Consider the following 17,058-nt stretch of genomic DNA (forward strand, 5'->3'; position numbering starts at 1 on the left):
TTGGATGGAATGGGATGTAACACATCAGGGGTTGGAACGTTCGATACCGTGGAAACGAAAAACCATGTGTGAAAAGAAATGCCGCAGGAGAAAAAACACTCTATGCCAGTGATGATAACACTTTTTATTATATTTTTAATATTGGGCTATTATTATTATTATTTTGTATGTATTATCTTAGAGGCCGTAAGACAGGGGTGTCCCAAGTGTTGCCAGGGGGGACCTTTTGTGGCAAATTCTTCTTCAAATTATATAAAAAAATATGATGTAACAAAAAAAAAATAAAATTAAAATTACCAGTAATTTTACAAAAATAAAATAAATTATATTCTAAAAATATAATTTAACAAAAAGAGACTAATAATTTCACAAAAATAAAATAAATTATACTCTAAAAATATAATTTAACAGAAAAAACTAAATATTACCAGTAATTTTACAAAAAAAATAAAAATTACCAGTAATTTCACAAAAATAAAATAAATTATATTCTAAAAATATAATTTAACAAAAAAATAAAAATGACCAGTCATTTTACAAAAATAAAATAAATTATATTCTAAAAATATAATTTAACAGAAAAAACTAAAAATGACCAGTCATTTTACAAAAATGAAATAAATTATATTCTAAAAATATAATTTAACAAGAAAAAAATAAAAATGACCAGTAATTTTACAAAAATAAAATAAATTATATTCTAAAAATATAATTTAACAAAAAAAAACTAAAAATGACCAGTAATTTTATAAAAATAAAATAAATTATATTCTAAAAAATATAATTTAACAGAAAAAACTAAATATTACCAGTAATTTTACAAAAAAATAAAAATGACCAGTCATTTTACAAAAATAAAATAAATTATATTCTAAAAATATAATTTAACAAAAAAACTAAAAATGACCAGTCATTTTACAACAATAAAATAATAATATTCTAAAAATATAATTTAACAGAAAAAAACTAAATATTACCAGTAATTTCACAAACATAAAATAAATTATATTTTAAAAATATAATTTAACAAAAAAACTAAAAATGACCAGTCATTTTACAACAATAAAATAATAATATTCTAAAAATATAATTTAACAGAAAAAACTAAATATTACCAGTAATTTTGATAATTTTGATTTGGTTAGTCGATTAATCATAACAACAAGCTTCAGATTAATCGACTAAGAAAATAACTGGTAAGAAAATAGCGTTCATTTCTGTCTTTTTACAGGGTGCGGGTGAGGCGGTGGTGGTGGGGGGGGGGTGGTCTATTTTTGAAGAAGAAATTCAATTTCCTCCTTAGCCCCCCCCCCCCGCCAGTATTAGAAACCTCATTTTGGTGCCGAGAGATGCCATGTGGTCAACGACGCACGTGGGATGGAGATGGAGTTTGAACTTTTCCCAAAGCGAGTTATTTTTATCCTGCGCGGCTCCTGCGGCGGATCGCTTCATCACGATGACAAAGATGCGTTTGGTCAACAACAGACAACACGGATCACAAACAGCGTACGTTCGATACCCATGGGACAAACGGGATGCAACTACTTCACTCAACTGTCAACGTTCTCGTCCATCCAGGTTCTTCTCTTCTCACGCCGTTGGTTCCATCACAACCCCAGCAGGCTTCATCGGTTCATCCTTAAGGACTAGGTAGGACAGCTCCATACAATAGTCTACACTGGATTGGACAGCTCTAGACTAAAGACCAGATAGGGGACCTAGTCTAGACGAGTTGGGCAACCTTAGACAGGTTAAATACTAGAAAGAACCGCCCTAGTCTAAATGAAAGACTAGGTAGGACAGCTGTATAGGACAGCTGTCTAATAGTGTAGACTGGTTTGGACAGAGCTAGACTAAAGACCAGATAAGGTAGCTCTAGTCTAGACTAGATAGGACCACCCTAGACTAAACTAAAGACTAGGTAGGACAGCTCCATACAATAGTCTACACTGGATCGGACAGCTCTAGACTAAGGACCAGATAGAATACCTAGTCTAGACTAGGTAGGGCAACCTTAGGCTAAATACTAGAAAGAGCTGCTCCAGTCTAGACTAGATAGCACCTCCCTAGACTAAACTAAAGACTAGGTAGGACGACTCTATACAATAGTCTAGACTGAATTGGACAGCTCTAGACTAAAGACCAGATAGAATACCTAGTCTAGATTAGTTGGGCAACCTTAGACAGGCTAAATACTAGAAAGAACCGCCCTAGGCTAAACCAAAGACTAGGTAGGACAGCTCCATACAATAGTCTACACTGGATTGGACAGCTCTAGACTAAAGACCAGATAGGATACCTAGTCTAGACTAGTTGGGCAACCTTAGACAGGTTAAATACTAGAAAGAACCGCCCTAGGCTAAACCAAAGACTAGGTAGGACAGCTGTATACAATAGTGTAGACTGGTTTGGACAGAGCTAGACTAAAGACCAGATAGGATACCTAGTGTAGACTAGGTAGGGCAACCTTAGACAGGTTAAATACTAGAAAGAACCGCTCTAGTCTAGACTAGATAGGACCACCCTAGACTAAACCAAAGACTAGGTAGGACGGCTCTATACAATAGTCTAGACTGGATTGGACAGCTCTAGACTAAAGACCAGATAGGATACCTAGTCTAGACTAGTTGGGCAACCTTAGACAGGTTAAATACTAGAAAGAACCGCCCTAGTCTAAACCAAAGACTAGGTAGGACAGCTGCATACAATAGTGTAGACTGGTTTGGACAGCTCTAGACTAAAGACCAGATAGGATACCTAGTCTAGACTAGTTGGGCAACCTTAGACAGGCTAAATACTAGAAAGAACCGCCCTAGGCTAAACCAAAGACTAGGTAGGACAGCTGTATACAATAGTGTAGACTGGTTTGGACAGAGCTAGACTAAAGACCAGATAGGATACCTAGTCTAGACTAGTTGGGCACACACGTTTTCAAGCCATCAATTGCAGTTGAATGTGTCGGAATGTTGGAATTTTGGCGGGATAGGAAGTCACATTTCGGGATCTCTTTTGCTGGAACGGAAGGAACGATTCATTGAGTTGTAGCTCCGCCCCCTCAGTGCACGGTCTCTGTGACATCACAAAGAGATTCATATGAAAAGGATGTATGGGGGGAAAAAAAAAAATTGGAATTGTTCGTTTGCATGGATTCCCGTCGGAATATTTAGTCAGTAGCTCGGCGGCGGCGGCGGCTAGGGCTTCGTATCCGCGTGTGACTGACCGCCGGTGTTCATTTTAGTCGTGGTAGCCACTTCCGGGTACACCAGGAAACCGGTGAAGGTGATGTACTTAGCATGGTTGCTATAAGCTCCAAAACCGTCTCTCTGGTGGGAGTAGAGCCAAACGGTGTCGCCCGGTTTCAGCGACAGCATCAAACTCTGACTCTGCAACGCTTTCTCGCCGTGACTGTCGTCGTAGATCATCGCCTGGACTTCCAGGTGGTTCTTCATCAGCTTCACGGACAGAGTCTTCTGCGGAAGCTTGCCCACGTTGAAGGAGAAGTAGTAAGCGCCGGGAACGCGGCACCTGAACATCCCTTCGGTTGTGTTGAAGTCTTCGCCGATGTTTACGAACGCCGTGTCGAAACTCACCGGCCGGTGCTCCGGCATGCCGGCTTGATTGACTCCGATTATACTCTGGGTGCGACCGGCCGAGAAAGCAGATCTCGGATCTTCCTCGTTCTCGTCCTCGCCGTTTTCCCGACTTTGCGTCTCAGACATCGTGTTCTTCGGTTCTGACCCAACGTTGACCGTGGCTTGGTTGTTAGTCCACTGTTGCACATCGTAACCAGGATGGGGTTCCCGTTGGGGCGTCTGGTAGTCGTAGGTGTCGGGGTAAATGAGGTAACCGTTGAAGGTGGTGTAATGTCCCGTGTTGCTGTAGAGGGCGTAACGAGGGTCGCCATGGAGACGCAGCCAAATGGTGTCGCCAAATTCCAGTTGTAGCATGACGCTCTGGCTCTGTACCTGGAAGGTTTGGATTGTAGACTGTTATTGCGGTTCATTTGGACCCGACCCGACCGGACCCGACCCGACCCGACCAGACCCGACCAGACCCGACCAGACCCGACCGGACCCGACCGGACCCGACCGGACCCGACCAGACCCGACCCGACCCGACCAGACCCGACCCGACCGGACCCGACCGGACCCGACCGGACCCGACCGGACCAGACCCGACCAGACCCGACCAGACCCGACCAGACCCGACCGTGATAAGTGAATTTCTGCAAAGTAGGAGTCCTTATTCAGGAAGAACTAAAAAACTAAAAAATATAACAAAAATAAATAATTAAAATAAAATAAATCACTTAAATTATATTAGGAAAGCAGGAAGTGAACAAATGTAACCGTTACCACTTGTTGATTTCACTCAAGACCCAGAGATAAAAAATAAAAATTAAAAAATGGCAAAAAATAAATAAAATAGAAACTTAAGTTTAAGTAAAAATTTGAAAAAAAAAACCCAAAACATTTTGAAAAAAAAATTGACAAAAAAAAATCCAAACTTAAACTATATTAGGAAAGCAGGAGGTGAACAAATGTAACAGTTACCACTTGTTGATTTCACGCAAGACCCAGAGATAAAAAATAAAAATAAAAAAATGGCAAAAAAATTAAATAAAATAAAAACTTAAACTTAAGTTTAAGTAAAAATTTGAAAAAAAACCCAAAACATTTTGAAAAAAAAATTGAAAAAAAAATCCAAACTTAAACTATATTAGGAAAACAGGAGGTGAACAAATGTAACAGTTATCACTTGTTGATTTCACTCAAGACCCAGAGATAAAAAATAAAAATTAAAAAAATGGCAAAAAAATAAATAAAATAGAAACTTAAACTTAAGTTTAAGTAAAAATTAACTTAAAAATGTTCTTAAATTAAGAAAAAAATAACAAAAAATTTTGAAAAAAAATTGACAAACAAAAACAAACTTAAATTATATTAGGAAAGCAGGAGGTGAACAAATGTAACAGTTAATGATTGTAAAAGTAACCAGATGGAGGGGTAGGATTTAATAAGCTTTGCTTCTTCCTACTCCTTTCGGACAAGTAGAACGCTGAAATTAGGTATCGTACCGGCGATTCACAATTGTCACCAAATATCAAGACTGCAGATGCTACGCTGATCCACGTGTTGATTTCACTCAAGACCCAGAGATAAAAAAATAAAAATAAAAAAATGGCAAAAAAATAAATAAAATAGAAACTTAAACTTAAATTTAAGTAAAAAATTACAAAAAAAAAATCAAAAAAATTTGAAAAAAAAATTTACAAAAAAAATACTTAAACTATATTAGGAAAGCAGGAAGTGAACAAATGTAACAGTTACTGATTGTAAAAGTAACCAGATGGAGGGGTAGGATTTAATAAGCTTTGCTTCTTCCTACTCCTTTCGGACATGTGGAACGCTGAAATTAGGTATCGTACCGGCGATTTCACAATTGTCACCAAATGTCAAATTTCAAGTATCGACTCAAAAAATATAAAAACATGCACCAATTCGAGTTTAAAAATTTAAAAAGTGTTCCCATAATGCATTTTGTCTGATTATACATTTAATTGGAGGACAAATTGATGCAATGTTACTGCAATGTTTCCTGTGTCCACCAGATGGAGCCATAGGAGACCAAAGGAGGCTGACGTCATTGCAGTCTAATGAAACCTGTGTTTTTTTTTATTTTTCTATTTAAACTCATATTGGTACATGTTTGTAGATATCTTCAGGTACGGCTTTTGAGCGGTGATGGCTGACCTACCTTCTTCTCCTCTCCGGCATTCTCCTCATAAACGATAGCTTGGACCTCATTCCTGTTCTTCATCAGCATCACGGACAAGTCCTTATGTGGGAACTTCCCCACCGTGAAGGAGAAGTAGTAAGCTCCAGGGATGCGGCAACGAAACAAACCCGTTTTGGGGTCAAAGTCCCCGCCGATGTTGACGTAGACCGTGTCAAAGGTCACGGTCATCTTGGGTCCACCTTCCATACTGTCGGTTCGGGCCACCGAGAAAGCCGAGCGTAATTCGGTATCGTCCAGGAGGCGAGCGAAACCCGCCACGACGCCGGCGTGACTCAGGCACAGCAGGCCAATCAGCATGCTCGCTGGGAGCAGCATCTTATATCTGGAAAGCATAGAAACAGAAATATGGAAGTAATATATATTTTTTTACATACAAGTACTAGTACTTGGCTGTAAAGTGTCCTGAGTTGCTGTTGCCTTCAAAGGACGACTTGTGAAAGCTGAGAACTATCTGCGATAGACGATCTGTTGCCTGGCAACTAAAAACCTGCTTAAAAAAATCTGAAGGCAACGATTCCAGCAGCCCATTCATATTAATATGGGATGCTGAGCTTTTTCAATTTTTATTTTTTTTAAAGTATAGTGTGGGCAAAAAAAAGCAATTTAACTGCACCCCTTCCGAGGTACTGATAATAATATTATATATATATATATATATATATATTTATTATTATTATTATTATTATTATTATTATTGTTATTATTATGTTTATATTTTAATATAATAATGATAATAATATATTATATATAATAATGTTATTATTATATTATATATACTATATAATATTTTTTATTATTATTATTATCGTTTTATTGGCATTACTATTATTACTATTACTATTACTATTATGACTATTATTATAGTGTGGGCAAAAAAGCAGTTTAACTGCAACCCTTCCGAGGTACTGATAATAATAATATTATATATATATATATTATAATAATAATTATATTTTATATTTATATTTTAATATAATAATAATATATTATATATATAATAATAATATTATTATATTATATATATTATATATAATATTTATTATTATTATTATTATTATTATCATTTTATTGGCATGACTATTATTACTATTACATAACTATTATTATAGTGTGGGCAAAAAAAACCCTTCCAAGGTACTGATAATAGTAATATTATATGTTTTATATATTATAATATTATTCTTATATTTTATCTTTATATTTTAATATAATAATAATAATATTGTATATATATTATATTATATATAATAATATTATTATGTCATATATAATGTTATTATTATTTTTTAAATTATTATTATTATTATCGTTTTATTGGCATGACAGTTTAACTGCACCCCTTCCGAGGTACTGATAATAATAATATTATATTATATATATTATATATATATATATATATATATATATATAAGAAAAAAACATAGACAAAACTGGTTATTTTACATTAAAATAACACATAACACTAAAACTTCACCACTGCTTGACGAGTGTGCCCGACCACGGTGCACCTTGCTGGGCCACGCCAGGTGGCTCCACCCCCCTCTATATCCTGGTTCTCGGAGAGTGTATTACTACTACTACAAAAAAACAACAGAAGAAATGGGAAAAAAATTATAATAAAATTATAATATTATGGGAAAAATAATATCTTTTAAGTAGCATAAAGTTGAAATAGAATAATAAGGAAAAAAACAAACAAGACAAAAATGGTTATTTTACATAAAAATAACATAACACTAAAACTTCACCAAACATGATCGCTTTTATTGTGAAGTTGCATCATCACTTATCAGTAATGAAGAAGTGGAACTTCCTGTATTCTGGTATGAGAACATAGCGGCACACCAGGAACTGCTTGACGAGTGTACCCGACCACGGTGCACCTTGCTGGGCCACGCCAGGTGGCTACACCCCCCTCTATATCCTGGTTCTTAGAGAGTGTATTACTACTACTACAAAAAATGGGAAAAAATTATAATAAAATTATAATAAAATTATAATATTATGGGAAAAATAATATCTTTTTAAGTAGCATGAAGTTGAAATAGATTAATAAAGAAAAAAAACATAAACAAGACAAAACTGGTTATTTTACATAAAAATAACACACAACACTAAAACTTCACCACTGCTTGACGAGTGTGCCCGACCACGGTGCACCTTGCTGGGCCACGCCAGGTGGCTCCACCCCCCTCTATATCCTGGTTCTCGGAGAGTGTATTACTACTATTTTACTACTACGGCGCATGAAAATGAAAAGAAATGACTTCAAGTCTATTAACGAGCAGCGTGATTCTCGGCAAAGCATTTGTGTTTTCTCTCGCCACGTGTCGTTTCTCTTTGTTTTTTTTCTCTCCGGGCGTCTCGACTCGTTTGGCCGCTCCGACTGTCATTAAATCAAAGCCACGCAAAACGATTCTTCTATTGTGTGAGCGAGTCAGGGAGGCGGAAACAAAACTGGGCTCTAATTGCACTCGTGTAATAGCAAGTGAACGTGATTGACACACTTTTTAAACAGCATGTCACAATATCGTATTAGCACCTTATTATGCAAACCATAACTGGAATATTGCAATAGAAAAAACACACAATAAAGTATTTTAGCGATATTAAAAGAAAAAAAGCTACGGGATATTACTTAAAAAAAACACATGTACACTTTATGTTTCCAAATAAAAATAAATAAGTTTTTTCACAATATTCTAACTTTAAAAATTAAAAATTATTTTATATTATTATTATTTTTGTTATTTTTCCTACTAATATCACAAAGTTATTAATGTAAAATTGCAACAATTTTTTCTTGTTAGAATCAAACTTTTTATTGTCATAAATTTTCAGCCCCCCCCCCCCCCCCCCCCCGCCCGCCCCAGTCTATTCCAACTTTCTTCTTGAAAATTGTTTTAAAACAAACCAAAAAAAAAATTTAAATGGGAACTTTTGTAATGTTCAAACAAAATTACAACTTTATTTTTATTTATATATATATTTTGTAATATTAAAAAATATATTACAAAATTACAATAATAAAATAATATATCACAAAATTATTCACGTAAAATTTATAAAATAAAAAAAAAAATTACAATAATAAAATAATATATCACAAAGTTATTCACGTAAAATTTATAAAATAAAAATAAAAAATTACAATAATAAAATAATATATCACAAAGTTATTCACGTAAAATTGCAAAAAAAATTTCTTGGTAGAATCAAACTTTTTATTGTCATAAATTTTCACACACCCCCCCGCCCCCGACTATTCCAACTTTGTTCTTGAAAATTGTTTTTCTTTTATCCATATATCCATAATTATCCATAATATTTTGGCTTTATTCTTAAAAAAATGGGAACTTTTTTTAATGTTGCAACAAAAATAAAACCTTTTTTATATATATTTATATATTTTGTAATATTAAGACTTAAAAACAAAGTGTTCTTTAATATTCCAACTTATTTTTCCTCATGATGTTATGATGATATTCCCAGAAAAATAAGACATTCTTGAAAAATTACACTTGATTTTTTCCATTTATGCATTTTTTTTTGTAGTTTTAAAATAATAAAATAATATATCACAAAGTTATTCACGTAAAATTGCAACCATTTTGTCTTGTTAGAATCAAACTTTTTATTGTCATAAATATTCAGCCCCCCCCCCCCGATTATTCCAAATTTTTTCTTGAAATTTTTTTTCATATATCCATAATTATCCATAATATTTTGGCCTTATTCTTTTTTTTAAAAAAGAATAAGGCCAAAATGGGAACTTTTGTAATGTTCCAACAAAATTACAACTTTATTTTTATTTATATATATATTTTTTTTTGCATGTAAATATACACTGTAAAAAATTACAATAATAAAACTACAAACAGTTAACAGTCCCCCACTGATGACATCATAGACGGGCGAGATAACTTCCGGTTGCCATTTTGTTTTTGCTAGCTAATAAGATGCTAACGACGAAGGACGTTTTCTTATTTAAAGGGGGACTTATTATGCAAATTTTTGGCCCCGTTTGTATTGCGTTGTGGATTCCAAAGAGCAGCTACACACAATAACCCGCACATCTAGAAAACTTTCTAGAGCTTCCAGAATCTGCACCTATTCCAGTTATATTCGCTTGGATTTCCAAGTCTATTTTGTATCTTTTGGGGGATGGTTGTTTTGGTTTTAGCTAGCTTTGGATCAATTGTATTGATTGATTTACTCGTCAAATTAATTTGGCTTAAATTTCATGGTTGCCAAAGTAACCAGGCGGCGCCTTTCATGCTTGTCACGCACTGAATTACCTTGGAGGCGCCCTGGTGTGAGACACTTGAAGGTCAATACATGACTGATGTTGCTCGGCAACCGGGAAAAAACCCGGAACTGGAACATCTGTATGTACTATAAAAAGGGTGCAGCATCTTACCGAATATGCACTCTTTGTTCAGGAAAATCACATCAGTTTATAGAATAGATTTATGGGATTTTAGCTGAAAAAATATTAGTTATATTTTGAAAATATTGAAGTCTGTTTTCATCCCTGACTATGATTGAATCCACTTTTAAAAAAATTATTATTATTATTATTATTATTATTAATTTCTCCATAACTGCAATATTCTTCCCTGTGTTCATCACTTACTTCTCCGGAGTCCAATGGAAAAACATCTAAATGGGAATCTAAAACGTTTATCATCAGTGACATATTGCAGCCAAACGCTTTGTAGGACTTTACCACCAGCTGCTTATAATGATCTGAATTGTAGTTTCCAATAAATTTGCATTCAGAAGTCAATTTTCTGCTATCGTTCATGAATTCAAATAGAAGCGGTTTGCTTGTAGACACACTGTACCTTCAGATAAATTACACATTTTTGCCTTATTTTGTATAAATTTACCATTTTTTACCCAATGCCGTGTCTTGGAAACTACCAGCAATCTGCACTTAACTAGCGACCGAAACCATTAAAATGGTACTACTACTTTCCAGAAGCATTTAGCTTGTAGACCAGGGGTCTCAAACACGCGGCCCGCGGGCCAAACGTGGCACGCAGGACACTAGTTTGAGGCCCCCCGCCTTGATATGAAAGTTTAATGTTTGATATGGATGCTGTATGGTATCATGTACCCAGAAAAAAAATTATTACGTTTGATTCATGTTCATTATTAAAGGTTAAATAACTGTTAATAGTTATCCTCCCTATCCGTGTGGAAGTGGTAAGTTTTTGGCTATTTAAGTTGAAAGGAAATAACTCGAAGGCTACCGTTTAGGTGGCTAGCTCTCTAGTTTGCGAGTTAGCATGTGTCTCGAGACCCTGCAGTTGCGCAATATGTTGTAAATAAAAAATAGGAATAAAGCCGTAATATTATGAAAGGAAAATAAAAAAAGATTATAGTAAGCGTCATCGGTATTCGTGAGGAAGGGCATCCGGAAAAAAAAAATAAAAAGCCAAAAATCAGGAATAAATAACCAGGAAAAAGCAGAACGAAACAAACAATTTAAGTAGAAAGTGAAAACCAGTCAAAAAATATTTTTTATATATATTTTTATATTTTATATTTTATATATTTTATATTTATATATTTGTATATATTTTTATATATTTTATATATATATATATATATATATATTTTTTACAATGTGCAAAACGCTAGGACATTTGTTTAGCCCTTTTCATGCTTGAAAATGTTAATTCAGTCAAATCACATAACACTTGCTTGACTATGCATGTCATTTGACTAACAATAGGCCGTATTCAACCAGGAATCGGCATTGATCTGAAGCTGGAAAAAACAATGCTTCCCGAACGCCACTTCTTCTAACGGCTACATGGTTACCGTAGTAACCAGCGCTGTGCTTTGATCCTGCCCTCCATGGCCTTCTAACCTGCTGAAAGAGGTCGGACATCAAAGTATATATATATGTCCCTCGGGAGGCTTTTTTGCAGGTATCAAAAAAATCACACAACCCTCAAGGTATGCTGGGTAACCACACAGCTGAGAACCACTGCCTTTTTAAATTCAGCTTTACGCACTAAGAACGATTACAGGCACATGGAATACATACATGCATACATACAATACAATACAATACAATACAATACAATACAATGCAGGTATGTTTTGAAATATTAATTGATGAATAATAATAATAATAGCATAATAATAACATAATAATCTCTTGCTTCCCTTAAATATGTCATAACTGTCTTTGTAAAGGTATTTTTTTTTCTCACGGGCAATTTATACTGTCTGTTAAATGTGTGCAGCATTTCTGGAAATGCTGCCTTTTTTGCGTTAAAGAGCAGCATTTCTTTTGCGATGTGGGAAAAAACTACGCCATTTCCTCTCAGCTCCTTTTGTGTTGACTTTGTCGACCAAACTTGTCATTTAGAGAAGACATTTTATAAGAATTTTACATATTCTAATGAATAAAAATGCATTTTAAAGTCATAATATTATACAAAATTTGTCAATTATGAAGATTTTTGGAAAGTTAGGATGGATTAAAATTTCTAATGTTCAGTTCATTCATTCATTTATTTTCGACCGCTTATCCTCACGAGGGTCGCAGGGGGTGCTGGAGCCTATCCCAGCAGTCTTCGAGCAAGAGACAGGGTACAATTAATTAATTACAGTTAATTGAAACTTCTGAAATAACAGCCCCAGACCATCGCACTACCACCATCGTATTTTACTGTGGGTATGATGTTCTTTTTCTGAAATAACAGCCCCAGACCATCACACTACCACCACCGTATTTTACTGTTGGTATGATGTTCTTTTTCTGAAATAACAGCCCCAGAACATCACACTACCACCACCGTATTTTACAGTTGGTATGATGTTCTTATTCTGAAATAACAGCCCCAGACCATCACACTACCACCATCGTATTTTACTGTGGGTATGATGTTCTTTTTCTGAAATAACAGCCCCAGAACATCACACTACCACCATCGTATTTTACTGTGGGTATGATGTTCTTTTTCTGAAGTAACAGCCCCAGACCATAACACTACCACCACCATATTTTACTGTTGGTATGATGTTCTTTTTCTGAAATAACAGCCCCAGACCATCGCACTACCACCACCATATTTTACTGTTGGTATGATGTTCTTCTTCTGAAATAACAGCCCCAGAACATCACACTACCACCATCGTATTTTACTGTGGGTATGATGTTCTTTTTCTGAAATAACAGCCCCAGAACATCACACTACCACCATCGTATTTTACTGTGGGTATGATGTTCTTATTCTGAAATAACAGCCCCAGACCATCACACTACCACCACCACCGTATTTTACTGTTGGTATGATGTTCTTATTCTGAAATAACAGCCCCAGACCATCGCACTACCACCACCATATTTTACTGTTGGTATGATGTTCTCACTCTGAAATAACAGCCCCAGAACATCACACTACCACCATCGTATTTTACTGTGGGTATGATGTTCTTTTTCTGAAATAACAGCCCCAGAACATCACACTACCACCATCGTATTTTACTGTGGGTATGATGTTCTTTTTCTGAAATAACAGCCCCAGACCATCACACTACCACCACCACCATATTTTACTGTTGGTATGATGTTCTTATTCTGAAATAACAGCCCCAGACCATCGCACTACCACCACCATATTTTACTGTTGGTATGATGTTCTCACTCTGAAATAACAGCCCCAGAACATCACACTACCACCACCATATTTTACTGTTGGTATGATGTTCTTTTTCTGAAATAACAGCCCCAGACCATCGCACTACCACCACCGTATTTTACTGTTGGTATGATGTTCTTTTTCTGAAATAACAGCCCCAGACCATCACACTACCACCACCATCGTATTTTACTGTGGGTATGATGTTCTTTTTCTGAAATAACAGCCCCAGACCATCACACTACCACCATTGTATTTTACTGTGGGTATGATGTTCTTATTCTGAAATAACAGCCCCAGACCATCACACTACCACCACCGGAGTACCCGGAGACTCTCATAGCAACAAAAGAAATATTTGTACGTCATATTTCCCGTACTGCTTTTTGATTCATGCAAGGTTTCACAACAACTGTTCTTCTTCTCCGTTCTTTCACAGGACCAAGAAGACACACGGAAGCCTAATAAAGCTCACACCAGCACAGGATCCAGTGACCCGGACACATGGGACATATCAAAGAGTCAGGAGGTCTGTTATCTGGAGGTGCGCCGACAGATCCGTGCTGCTACTATACCCTCTCATTAGTCTGTCTTCCTCTCGCCCTCCTTCTCATCTTCAACACTTGTCAACGAGCTGTCAGATGCTCTGCTCGGCTGCAGACGGGAGAACCAGCCTGGGGGACTGGATGAATGTCAGGGACGGGGATAGGAGGGAAAAGGGGACATGCCAGGTTTGTTGTCATCAGAAGCTGGACTAAGAGAAGAGATCTGTTTCTCCGAGCTCTCGTCCATCCAATAAGCATCTGCTAGCTGGCGTTGCGGTGTGACAACAAAGAGAAATATAGCGGCCAGACTTGCTCAGCCGTTACCTGATACAACTACAGATCAGCACACAAGAGGGGGGGGGGGATTCGGCGACAGCCCCCTCCTCAAGCACGACCCTCGTGAGGATAAGCGGTAGAAAATGAATGAATGAATGAATGAATGAATAATTATATCATATCAATAGTACATCAATTGATACCGACACAACTAAGAAATGCTGCAGACGTTTGAGAGACAGTGGGGTTGATTAGCTCTCGAATGAATGAATGAATGAATAATTATATTCTATCAATAGTATATCAATTGATACTGACACAACTAAGAAATGCTGCAGACGTTTGAGAGACAGTATGAATTTCCTGCCTCAAAAAAACATGCCCCAAACTCCAATTCCTAAACTTTACAGGAAGTATTGCATCATTAATATGATATATGATCAAAACAATTAATTCAAAACCAATAATTGGTTCATTAGCTCTCGAATGAATGAATAATTATATCATATAAATACTGAGTATTGATACTGACACAACTAAGAAATGCTGCAGACGTTTGAGAGACAGTGGGGTTGATTAGCTCTCGAATGAATGAATGAATAATTATATTATATCAATAGTATATCAATTGATACTGACACAACTAAGAAATGCTGCAGACGTTTGAGAGACAGTATGAATTTCCTGCCTCAAAAAAACATGCCCCAAACTCCAATTCCTAAACTTTACAGGAAGTATTGCATTATTAAAATGATACATGATCAAAACAATTCATTCATATTATATCAATAGTACATCAATTGATACTGACACAACTAAGAAATGCTGCAGACGTTTGAGAGACAGTGGGGTTGATTAGCTCTCGAATGAATGAATGAATGAATAATTATATTCTATCAATAGTATATCAATTGATACTGACACAACTAAGAAATGCTGCAGACGTTTGAGAGACAGCATGAATTTCCCACCTCAAAAAAACATGCCCCAAACTCCGATTCCTAAACTTTACAGAGTGAAGAGTGAAATACTACAGGAAGTATTGCATTATTAATATGGTATATGATCAAAACAATGAATTCATATTATATCAATAGTATATCAATTGATACTGAAACAACTAAGAAATGCTGCAGACGTTTGAGAGACAGTGGGGTGATTAGCTCTCGAATGAATGAATGAATGAATGATTATATTATATCAACAGTATATCAGTTGATACTGACACAACTAAGAAATGCTGCAGACGTTTGAGAGACGGTATGAATTTCCCGCCTCAAAAAAACATGCCCCAAACTCCAATTCCTAAATTTTACAGAGTGAAGGGTGAAATACTACAGGAAGTATTGCATTATTACTTCGATTTCCTCCCACATTCCAAAAACATGCTAGGTTAATTAGCGACTCCAAATTGTCCATAGGTATGAATGTGAGTGTGAATGGTTGTTTGTCTATATGTGCCCTGTGATTGGCTGGCGACCACTCCAGGTATTCCGCCTCTCGCCCGATGACAGGGCTCCAGCACTCCCCCCCCTTTTAATAAGTTTTAATGAACTATAATTAACTATGATTAATTAATTGTACCCCGCCTCTTGCGTGGGAACAATAGGCTCCAGCACAAGTGGTAGAAAATGATTGAATGAATGAAAAAACAGACAATACACTACAAACGTATAATGCAGAATATTAACCAAGTACTATGGGAAATCGAACCATGTGCTTAGGTTTTTTCATTCATTTGTGTAAAAAAAAAAAGTATTATCAAATTAAAAAATTTAAAAATTTAAGTTATATACAAATACAGTTTGCAACATAATATGAAATATGAAATATATTTTATATTATATATATATTATATTATTTATATTATAAAAAAAATACTGTGCTTATAACTTAATATAACTTAATATATTGCATCTTAGAGCTTGATATTGCAGAGTGAATGAAGATATTATTTTCCATACATACTCTTCCATGGGGAACTGATGCCCGTGAACGCATCACAGTACATATAGTATAGTATACATTCCATCTCCTGTTGAGGTATCACTGTTTCGCAGTGGATAAATAATGCATAGGACTCAAATGCGGCACGTAAGTGCTTCAATGCAAACAGACAGTAACCCCCCCCCACATTCCCATCCATCCATCCATACATGCATACCCTGAATGCATCACTATAAAACCCCACAGCGACACCTGAAGTGTACATATGTTGTATTTTCTGACCTGCAGACTCTCAACTGTGGGCTTCTGGAAAACAACAACAACAACAAAAAAAAAGGACTCACGTGGTTGATGATGATGATGATGCTGATGATGATGCTGATGATGAAGATCCAGCTCACCTTTTTCCCAGACGCGTGACTTCCTGTCTTCTATCCCGGGGTTTGTGTTTGTGTGGGAATGGTGGAGATGAAACTTCCGACTCTCTCCGCTGCCGTTTGGAGAGAGAAGCCTGTTCTCTCTCTCTTTCTCTCTCTCTCTCTCTCTCTCTCTCTCTCTCTCCGCATCGCTATCCCACCCCCCCCCACCTCATCTTTTTCAATCTGCTCCCCCCCTCCTCTTTTTTCCTCCGCCTCCTTGCTCTTTTGCCCATCACCCATTGTTCCATCTGCTCTTTCTCTATCTTCTATCTTCCGTTAACACACCTCCACTCCGCCCCATCCCCCACTCTCACCCACTCACGATATGCTGTGGTGTTTTGCGCTGTGATGAGATTATTTTTTTTATAATTTTTTTTAATAATTTTTTTTTTTTTTTAGAGGTGCAAT

The 17,058-nt window shown here is 36.0% G+C and overlaps 1 protein-coding gene across 2 annotated transcripts; it reads right to left on the reverse strand.

Annotated features, from left to right (window-relative positions):
• Positions 1-882: 882 nt before the first annotated feature.
• Positions 883-16,774, reverse strand: c1qtnf4 (C1q and TNF related 4). 2 transcript variants are annotated; one of them, XM_058078601.1, is made up of 3 exons: positions 16,576-16,722; positions 5,758-6,121; positions 883-3,965 (listed from the first exon to the last, which is right to left on the reverse strand). In XM_058078601.1, exons 2-3 carry the CDS (start codon positions 6,112-6,114, stop codon positions 3,192-3,194), a joined length of 1,131 nt encoding a protein of 376 aa, XP_057934584.1. In that variant the 5' UTR covers positions 6,115-6,121; positions 16,576-16,722; the 3' UTR covers positions 883-3,191. The 2 variants fall into 2 exon arrangements, with proteins under 2 accessions (XP_057934584.1, XP_057934583.1); XM_058078600.1 differs by having other exon boundaries at positions 890-3,965; positions 16,633-16,774.
• Positions 16,775-17,058: the final 284 nt, after the last annotated feature.

This window comes from Doryrhamphus excisus, chromosome 7 (assembly GCF_030265055.1).
Source record: "Doryrhamphus excisus isolate RoL2022-K1 chromosome 7, RoL_Dexc_1.0, whole genome shotgun sequence".
Classification (NCBI taxonomy): domain Eukaryota; kingdom Metazoa; phylum Chordata; class Actinopteri; order Syngnathiformes; family Syngnathidae; genus Doryrhamphus; species Doryrhamphus excisus.

Bases quoted from the DNA above. Each gene is read 5' to 3' on its own strand.
- c1qtnf4 (XM_058078601.1), bottom strand. From the start codon at position 6,114: ATGCTGCTCCCAGCGAGCATGCTGATTGGCCTGCTGTGCCTGAGTCAC. The intron at 3,966-5,757 runs GTAGGTCAGCCA...CAAACCTTCCAG, and splicing joins ATGCCGGAGAGGAGAAGAAG to GTACAGAGCCAGAGCGTCAT.